Source organism: Condylura cristata, unplaced genomic scaffold (genome assembly GCF_000260355.1).
Source record: "Condylura cristata isolate star-nosed mole 26May11 unplaced genomic scaffold, ConCri1.0 scaffold00012, whole genome shotgun sequence".
NCBI lineage: Eukaryota > Metazoa > Chordata > Mammalia > Eulipotyphla > Talpidae > Condylura > Condylura cristata.
This window is the reverse complement of record NW_004567113.1, coordinates 36,232,502-36,243,124: the sequence shown is the minus strand read 5'-3', so window position 1 is coordinate 36,243,124 and position 10,623 is coordinate 36,232,502. Positions and strand designations below refer to the sequence as shown.

General features: G+C 42.1%; 1 protein-coding gene across 1 annotated transcript in view; it reads left to right on the top strand.

Annotated features, from left to right (window-relative positions):
• The first annotated feature begins 9,342 nt into the window (after positions 1–9,342).
• The window catches only part of SLC30A9 (solute carrier family 30 (zinc transporter), member 9), a 69,984-nt gene continuing 68,703 nt past the window's right edge, over positions 9,343–10,623 (top strand). Inside the window, exon 1 of the mRNA XM_004681327.2 lies at positions 9,343–9,602. Coding sequence (XP_004681384.1) covers positions 9,491–9,602 — 112 coding nt within the window. The 5' untranslated portion in view covers positions 9,343–9,490. The remainder of the gene's footprint in view (positions 9,603–10,623) is intronic.

Below are 10,623 nucleotides of genomic sequence, written 5' to 3'. Positions count from 1 at the left end.
TTCATCTGGATGTAGATTTGTATCCTTCAGTATCCTTTGTAATAAATCAGTGATCTGGTGAGTAAATGAGTTTCTGAGTTCTGTGTGCCATTCTAGCAAATGAATGGGACCTGAGAAGGGGCATGGTAATCACTGCTTGACAGCCAATTGGTGAGAAGCACAGATTACCTGGGCTTGCTGAAGTCTGAGGTTAGGGTTGTGGGAACCTCTTGTATGTAGCAGTTGGTCAGAAGCAACTGCCAGGCCTTGCTGCTGGTGCCCAAATTGGACAGTGATTTCGGGAGACGAGGTCTATCCCTAAGTAGACAGTGTCAGAACTGAATTGAGTTCTCAGAAACCCTGCAAGAATTGCTTGTTGGTATGGCAAAAACTCTGTATACTCACAGAACTGGGTCCAGGAACACACTTCCTTAAAAATGCCAAGCACTTTCCTGTTCTATGTATATAAGTACTCTAATGTCCCTGTTACCTAGAATGTTGTCCTAGATAGCCTTTTCACTCATTCGTTCATCTGACTTCTTCAGATCTTTATTCAAACGGCACCTTGGTTTGACCTTTCCTGACCCCCCCCCCCCCATCTAACTATACTTCACTTAGCTCTCTGCTGGCATTCTTCTTCCCTGCTGTTTTGCTCTGTAGTGTTTATCTCTGTCATATAATACTTATCATGTAGCTAATAGCATCATCATATCTTTATTTTATCTGTTTACCCTATTGGAATGTAAGCTTCATTAGGATAGCAGTCATTTTCTGATTTTTGTTATTTGAAAATCAGCTCCTAGAACATAATAGGCACTTAACAAATACACAATGAATGTTTGAGATAAAAATCCTCCCTAGTTAAAAAGAAGAAAAAAAATTTTTTTAAAAGGATACTGGATAGCTAAGAAAATTTGGAAGGTGGGAGGCTCAGGCTGGCAAGTTATATAACCAGAAATGATACAGTTTCTTATGGCATTTTCCATTACAGTAAGACACTCTTGTGGACTTCCTGCCCTACTACTTTCTGAAAACTGGGTACATCTTTGCCTCACATATCTTTCCTCATTAAAAATATGAGCTGCCTTGCTTTTCCCATTGCTTTCTTTCAAATTGAAGCCTCTCAGAATGCTGAGGGTTGGTTGGAGCTGTCGTATCAATGGACCCATAGCTACAAAGGAACTGGGAGACTAAGTCCCAGCCTTCCGCCTGAGGTGGAATCAAGATGGAAAAGTCCCTAGCTATTGGGATTATGTTCAAGAATATGCTGGACAAACTGGAAGTATGATAAAAGTTCTTCCTGGTGCTACATTCTATCACTAGAAAAAGGGGCAAGGACCTGAAATCAGTTAAAAACTTTAATACAGAATTTATTCCTAATACCAACTTTTTTTTTTTTAAAGATTTATTTATTCATACAGAACTGGGGTACAGGCCAGAGATGTGGAGGGTGAGAGGATTCACCAGAGACAGAGCAGGGAGCAGAACAGGCAGATCAACGAAGTACACTGCTGAGGGGAGCAGCGGGCGGGTCAGGAGAGGTCTGCCGCGCCATGTGGTCACCTCCGGGGCAGGCAGGCGGGGATGGAACTCATGCAGAAGTGGCTTTAGCTTCTTAATGCTGTGCTTTAACCCGCTGCGCCACCAGGGAGGGCCCCCTAATACCAACTTTTAAACTGTTCTCAAATTTATTCTTCCTCTCTGACGTTGTTTCTAAGCTTTATCAATTGCATATTCTCTCATTGGATATACTGGTAAGTGGTGGTCAAAACCCATGGCCTGAAGATGCATATGCCATAAGTTAGACATTTAAAATACATATACACATTTAAAATTTAAATTACATACACACACCAGCTTGGTAGAAACTGGTAGCACTGCTTGTAACATTGCAGGATGTTTCCACCATGAATTTCTGCTCTTTCGTGGTAGGGGTGGTAGGGGTGGTAGGGGGAGCACGGAGTAAGTAGACAACTTGATTTGTTTAAAAAAAAAAAAAAGATTTATTTAGGAATACAGAACTGGGAGGGTAAAGACCAGAAGTGTGGGGTGGTGAGAGGATTCACCAGAGACAGAGTGGGGAACAGAACAGGCCTACTGACGAAGTACACTGCTGAGGGGAGCAGCAGGCGGGTCAGGAGAGGTCTGCCACACCATGTGATCACCTCCAGGGTGGGCAGGGTTCGAACTCATGCTGAAGTGGCTCCAGCCTCTTAGTGCTCTGCTTTAACCTGCTCCACCATCAGGGAGGGCCCGACAACTTGATTCTTTACTTACAGAAATGCCCAAGAGTGTAAGCCATCATGAGTAAAGCAGCAAGGGTGTAAACTACTGGGCCATTTCAGGGCTTCTTACTTTTTACCATAAAAACTGCTGCATTTAACAGCCTAGTTGGTGATAAGCAGCATGCTCCAAGCAGTTCAAATAGCATATGGAATTCTGTGACTAGACCTCACACTAACCACTTTTCTGTAACTTATTTTTCCTTTCTTTTTTTGGGGAAAGAATGAAACAGGAATGACCGTTAAGTTACTAGATATTCATGTTTAAAATTTATTGGCAATACTGCACAATTTAGTCGTTGAAATAACATGTAGCTGATGCTACTGTGCAAGTTAATGAATAATTTTTTTTGTACTCTGGCCTCTGATTGCAATTCATTTGTCACAGCCGTGTGGATTTAGTAGTTGTTCCTTTGACACTTTCTAAAATATTTTAGCTGTATAAAACAAAAAATGGGACTTGGGGGGTCTATTTTCTATATCCTTATTTGTTCTTTGCTGTTAAATTTTTCTACTTTCCCCAATTATTTGAGAAATCTTATTGTTCTTTGTGGTCCACTTCTCTACATACTGTATGTATGGAGAGAAATTTGGAATTCTTCAATTGATTATTTTTTATTGTAAATAAACGAAAGCCACGGTCAAGCTTGTTTTCCACTTCATGTGTACAGTCTGGGCCTCAACTTTCAAGAAAAAATTTCCAGCTTATTACAAACTGTATTTTGGCTTCCTTTCTCCAAAGTTCGTTCCTTCCTAACCAGGAAGCAGGACAGGGACAGGATTCTTCTCTTCCTTTTTCAGTTTTAGAAGTAGAGATGAATGTCAGATTTAATGTCACAATTGGTTCAATTCAACTTTTCTTTTTAAATGAAGGTTAAAAATTAACCTAGATTATATATATATTTTAAGGTATTTTTATTTATGCATACAGGAACTGGGGTACAGGCCAGAGGTGGCAGGTATGGTAAGAGGATTCACCAGAGTGGGGAGCAGAACAGGCAGATTGAAGGACATGCTGACGGGAGCAGTGGTCAGACAGGAAAGGTCTGCTGTGCCAGACCTGGTATCGAATTGGTGTTGCTGTGGCTGCGGATAGCTCCATAGTTTTGCGCTTTAACCCCTTGTGCCACCAGGGAGGCCCCCTAGGTATTTTTAGGGAGAGCAAATCATCCATGCAAAATTTCACAGAATGTCAGATAAAAGTATTCCATTAAACTACCTAAAGACAAGAAAAGGAATGTGGAGGTATTAGAAAGTGTAGGCAAGTTGCTTGGAAACTCAGAGGCTGCGATGGAACATGTTTTCACAGCCCAAACATTTGGAAGATAGGTTTCCAAGAAGTAAAATAAGAATCTAGCCCTGCTTTTTTTTTTTTAACCTTCCTATCCCTACTCGTATAGATATTTGAGGCAAGAAGATGAAAAATAATAACCTTATTCCTCTCCCTGACTCCCAGCAGTGATGCTGATGTGGGGAGATGACTTCAGAACTGGTAGATGGGAAAAACTGATCATGTTAAGATACATATGTGATAAGTTAGAAATTTAAAATGCATTTATATGCTTGGTAGAAGCTGGTGGCACTGCCTATAACATGTAGTTTTGAACTACTTTTATTGAGAAAAGTAAGATTTTTCAATGGTGGCACTATTTATATTTGAGGGGTATAATTCTTTGTTGTGATAGGTCACCCTGTGCATTGCAGGATGTTCAGCCCTATCTATGGCTTTTACCCATTACATGCAGTAACACCCAAACAAAATATCTCCAGACATGCCAGAAGTTGCCCCTGATTGAGACACACTGCCACAAAATGTGGTTGGTAAGGAAATATAGGGCCTGAGCTGGGGCAGGCAGGCTGTTATGACTGAAGGGACAGATGACAAAATTGAGTGGAATACAGCAGACAGGGCATGTGGATTCCTAAAAGAGAGAAAAGATCCTAAAAGTCAAGAGAACCTTTTAGGAGGAATAGGTTAAAAGTCACGGAACATAAGGGGAAAGACTGCTTGCTCTTCTAATGGTGCCAGGAGTTCAGGTAGAAAAACAAGCCAAATATCTCTGATCTGACTGGTTCAAGGTTGTTGTTTCCTTCTGTGGGTTGTGTACCTTATTACATTGCCAGTGAGGCTACCTGGGAATCCCAATAGGTCCTATTGAGGGGAACTCAATCCCAAACAGTCCTTTATGCTCTGGTACCTCCTTTAGCAAGATTTGCTGTATCTGTCAGCTAATTCCTGGCAGGCACTGATAAACTACATTTATTGTATATAAACATATCTCTTGCCCTATGTTGTGATGAGTCCTTTGGACCTCGATGACATTTACTCTCTGTGATCCCATGCTAAGGTTTGTTGGATCAGACAAACGTGTAATCTATATAGAAAATGTCTCTGGTCCCAGCTATTGCATCACTGCTCAAAAATTCCTGCAAATTCATAGAAATGGAGCAGGTCAGCAAACAGTAGGTAAACATCCAAATGAAGATACAGATACCAGTCTCTTAAAGATAGTCCAACTTTTTACAAGTATGAAGGAATAGGTATAAATTTCCTAAGCTGAACAAAAAGTACTAGCTTTTAATTAAATTGATAATTTAAGATTAAGAATTCCTTTCATCAAAGACAACACTAAGAGAAGAAGAGTAGAAAATATTTGTAATACATATTAGAGCAAAGGAATAATTGCCAGGATATATAAAAAGCTATTACAAGTCACTAAGAAAACAGACAATCTTAAGTGTTAACACACTGCTTTGGGGAGTGCTTATTGGTATAACCAATTTATATCAGTTTTGGAAAACTGATAATAACTGCTAAATCTGGAAGTTCACGTATCTTATGATCTATTAACTTCTAGGGCATGAGCAATCTATGGGCAATGTATACACGCATCCACCATAATTAGTAATAGCCCCAAACTGGTACTACTCAATGCTATCCAATAGTAGAATGGATACATTGTGGAATATTTACACAGTAAAATGAATACAAGAGCATGGATGCCTATCTAAATATAATGTATAGATAAGGAAGTCAGACTCTCTCATTACTATGAAGCAATTCATGCATATGAAGTCCCCCAAACAAGCAAAGCTAATCTGTGTTATTAGTGGGTTTAGTGGTATATTTGAGGGATGGGAGAGTAGTGGTCAGAATAGAGGCTTGAGAAGTAGTTCTGGTTACACAGTTTTATTAACTACTTAAAATTCTTAAGAGTCATGTCCTTAAGATTTGTGTCTCGTGTATTACATAGTTCAATAAAAAGTTAAATTTTGAAAAACCTAATGAGAATTTCTTTTAATGCCCCTCATCTACCCTGTGTATTTGGGAAAGATACTGACCCTTTATAAATGCTGCTCTCCCCCAAAAGTATCAAATCTACATATTTCAATCTCCATCTTCTTCCTCTCAATGATACAGGTTATCAAACAGTTCAATCTCTTGATCCCAGGTGAATGTAGTAACTTGACCTACCCGACTGTAAAAACCAATCCCAATCTTGTTCACTAACCTCTGAGGAAAGGGGTGGGAGGGTGAAGAAAAACACATGCATGTTAATTTATCTACATATACACACAAAAATGTATATAATTTTCTCCCACCTGACTGGGTGAATTGCTGAAGATTACTAGAGTTGGGAAGAGCTGAATACAAGCTAGATAAGGGAATACAGTCATTGATTTTTTTTTTTTTTTGGATGGAAGTGGTGAGTGAAACTTTAATGGTAGTGGGATACTATACAGTTCACATTTAAAAAAAAATTTATTCATACAGAACTGGGGTACAGGCCAGAGATGTGGAGGGTGATAGGATTCACCAGAGACAGAGGGGGGAGCAGAACAGGCAGATCCACAAAGTACACTGCTGAGGGGAGCAGCCAGCGGGTTAGGAGAGGTCTGCTGCGCCATGTGGTCGCCTGCTGGTCACCTCCTGGGCAGGCGGGGATCGAACTCATGCGGAAGTGGCTTTACCTTCTCAGTGCTGTGCTTTAACCCGCTGTGCCACCATGGAGGGCCCAGTTCACATTTTAACTGTGAGGGGGGGAACCAAATTTCACAGAACAATGTATACATATTGTAACCTATAACAAAGAAAAAAAAAAAAACAAAACCAACCACAATGTCTTCTCTCCCCACTAGAGCATATATACAGATTTAGAGTCAGGAATTGAGATGCTCTTCTATTTCCTGTTCTTCCACATCCTTGCTGACTGATTTTCGGAGAGTCACTCAACTTATCTGAAAAATGGAGATGAGGATTAACAACTTTGTCAGAAACCTTATCAACTGCTTGTTTCATTGTTCTTACAGAGGAGAGGTCTACCTATATATGCAAAATGTGCTTGTGCACACACATATTGTTTGACTGTAGAGTAGGGAGCAATAAACTTGGGTGTGGCCAGATAGGCCCCCATGATCCATGTGTAAACTATTTTCTTTATAAGATGGTTAGATGGGTTAACTCCCTCTTACCCAGTCTAACAGGCAAAAAGGACATTGTATCAACATGTCAATTTTTTTTTTTTAAAGATTTATTTATTTATTTGTGCATACAGAACTGGGGTACAGGCCAGAGGCTCAGGGGCGGTGAGAGGCTTCACCAGAGACAGAGTGGGGAGCAGAACAGGCAGATCTACGAAGTACACTGCTGAGGGGAGCAGCGGGCAGGTCAGGAGAGGTCTGGCTCGCCATGTGGTCTCCTCCGGGGCAGGCTGCAGGCGGGAATCGAACTCATGCGGAAGTGGCTTCAGATTCTCAGTACTGTGCTTTAACCCGCTGGGCCCCCAGGGAGGGCCCAATTTTTTTTTTTAAGATTTATTTATTTGTGCATACAGGCCAGACGCTCAGGGGCGGCGAGAGGCTTCACCAGAGACAGAGTGGGGAACAGAACAGGCAGATCAATGAAGTACACTGCTGAGGGGAGCAGCGGGCGGGTCAGGAGGGGTCTGCCACGCCATGTGGTCACCTCGGGGCAGGCGGGAATCAAACTCATGCGGAAGTGGTTTTAGCTTCTCAGTGCTGTGCTTTAACCCGCTGAGCCACCATGGAGGGCCAACATGTCAATTTTTAAAGTTGAATCTGTTGTTTTAGAAAGCAGCAAGAGTCATTCTATTTTGTAACTATGTAAGTCACTTTTCCAGATTAAGAGCCAAATTAGTTTCATGATCAGAATTATATTTCCCCAAAGGAATAGACAGCATGAAACCAAGGGATAGACAATTTAATGATAAAAGCAAATTTCTGATATTTTATCTTCTTCAGAGTTAATGGAGAAACTCATAGGAGCTGTGGTGTATTGTACTAAGACAGTGACACTTCACTCCTTTCCTACTTCTATTTCCATCTATCTGACTTAATAATTCCCTATCTTTAGGTATCTATATCACAGACTTGTGAAACTCATTTTAACATGTTGATCACACATAAAATGACATGAAAGGATCTCAGCCTACCTTTTGGAAGAAAAAGACCACATTGCCATTTGAGTCTTGAAAAACCTGATATTTCCTTCCAAAGGATAAAACCCACTGACTTAGCAAGCAAAGTGATGGTTAAGAGCAGATTTTCATTTATTCATTAGCAAATTGCAAAGGTGTTATAAGATAATGTATATAAAAGTTGTGGCAACTAGCAGATGACCCATATCAGCAATACAAATATCAGTATTTCTCATGAGCTATGTATTTATTTTGAAATTTTGTCTCCTTCAGCAGAATATTATGATTATGGATCTTAACCTGTTTAGTACATATCTGTAGATGCTGAATGCTAAATATGGAGCATTAAAATACTACTTCTTTCACTAGATCCTGCTTAGTGAAATAAGCCAGAAAAAAAAACAAAAACAAAAACAAAAAAAAACAAAAACACCGGATGATTTCACTTATATCACTTATAGCAGGAGAGTAAGGGACCGGAAAAGAAAAAAGAAAAAAAAAGCGATTGGAATGAAAAACATGAACAACTATAAACCAGAGACATTTTACGGGGCTGGAGAGGGGAATAGGATCAAAACTGGGGTGGAAAACTGGGGTGGGGTGGGAAGAGTGCACAGGACTGTGGTAATGGCACAGAGCTGAAGTCGAGGTGGGAAGTCCATGAGGATTACAGCGGAGATGAAAAAATGCACAAAATGAGGAATGATGTAAAAAACAAAAAAACAGCTCTTGGTAAGGATAGGACTTCTTGAAGAATTCAAGGCCAAAAGAACCTCTCGTGTGGAGTTCTAAAGCTAAGATCACCTTAATTTTCAGCACATGGGGAAAGTTGAAGACTGTTCAGCAGGACAGTATATGATGATAATAATGTATTCTACCGAAAAACCATGGAGACCGTTTATTGTGTGACACAGCATTGTGAGGATTAAATAAGATAAACAAAGTGTGATCCACCTTATTTTTCAAAAGGGAAAGGAGGGCAGGGAAAAAAAAACCCTAACGGTGAAAATGTACTACACATGTCATGTTCTACACATTACACAGCTGTGTTATTTATTTCACCAAACCTGCAAAAAAAAATGTAAAAATGTTTATCACAAAAGATGGACTCTTGTTCAATGTCTGCACATCTGTGAGTACCCAGACAGGGCTTGTTTTATTCTATTACAAAGATTGGAAGCTCGCAGTGCAAGGCACTCATTCCGAAGTATCTGCATTCATGATAACGGCTACACAATGGTGTTAACGAGGAGAAAGATGTTATCGTGATAACTTTTGGAAAGTACAGAGGACAGGTCTGATCGAGTCCCTCCAGGAAAGCTCCGGGAAGACTCAGAATGCCACCATCCTTCCTCCCCCCATTTTCCCCACTTCCAACACCAAGGCGTAGATTTCGAGCCCAGAAAAAAAAATATGGAGGTAGGCAGAGGCCCCCAAAGATTGTCACGTCTCCCCGGGTTTTCCAGGCTATTAAAACATAACTTATGCGATGATTCCCAAGCAAGGTGCAAGCGAAGCTGACGCAGTTAGCAAATTTCCCCGCGGCCACGCCCACTTAGCAGGCCTGGCACCACCCACGCGGTCGCTCTTTGCGTGCTCCGCGCTTGCGTCACTTCCGCTCTCTCCGCGGCGGTTGTAGCTAAACGACGTGACAGCTTCCGGCTCTCTGAGGCCGCCTGGGGCGGCGCACAAGTCGATTTTCGCAGGTGTTCGGTCTATGGAGTCAGTTGATGCCGGCGGCTGCGCTGAGGCAGGAGGTGGTATCCGAGTGGGTGCCTCTGCCCCGCCAGGATGTTACCGGGCTTGGCCGCCGCCGTTGCGGCCCACAGATGTAGCTGGTCCTCTCTGTGCCGGCTGCGTCTGCGCTGCAGGGCGGCGGCCCGCGGCTCCAGCCACCGCCACGGTGAGTGCCCTGCGCCTGCTGCTGCCTCCGCGGAAGCCGGACTGGAGGACCAGGCCGGGCTTCGCGCGAGCGGCGCCTCTCCTCGGGCACCGCGCCCGCTGGTCCTTTCCCAACCTGCCAGGTGTTTTCCGGGCCTCTGCCTTTGCACGGAGCTGTCCTGCCGGTGCGGGCTTCTGACTGGTCGCTTTGAGGGTCTCATCTGTGGACCCCTCGGAAAGTGGCGGCAACTCTGGGCCGAGGCGCACCCACGAAACCGACCTCTTGTACTGAAAATGTTGGGCGTGCTTTGCGATGTCTGGTGTTGACCCTCTTAGGCTGGGGGATATAACTGGCGCCCCTGAATTCCTGGGTCTTGAAGCTGCTTAGTCGTTCATCGTTGAACACTCCCGACCAGGTAGATTTTATTGTTCTGCCCCTTTCTTCATACTCCCAATTTGTTTACGTGCATTTCCTAAGGGGAATGAGAGCTTGCTATATTTACAAATCATTCTTAGGGTTGCGGGTATGACCTTCCCACAGTCATTGAATGAACCCTGCTTTGGACAGAACGACGAAAAAACTCTTTAGCTCTGTTGAGCAATCTTTGGTGGAAAAGTGGGGCTGTCACCCAAAAAAAAGGTGGTTGTCGGGAATTTTTCACCCTCTGTCAACATTTTTTCTTGGTTTAAATTTGTCCAGCAGTTCCAGCATAACATTGAACTTGTGAGTTTCAATCTGACTTACCTCTTTTCTTTGGCCATTGCTTGGCTGCTATAGCTTGAGAACTGGTAGGAAAGAGGGGAAAGGGGAAACAGTCATAGCCACTCTTAAATCCTCCAGATTCTTGGGCATGCATACAGTATTTAGAGAACCATTTCCTAAATATTCAAAGCACTTGCAGCATGTTTATGGCTTCGCAATCCAATTTGGAAGTTACAGTCATTCAACTTTATAAGTGTTTTAAGTTATATTGGAATATTTTCCAATATCAGATATTTTCTTGTATTTGTAATAATTGTAAAAACTGGCTCTTAAAATTTCA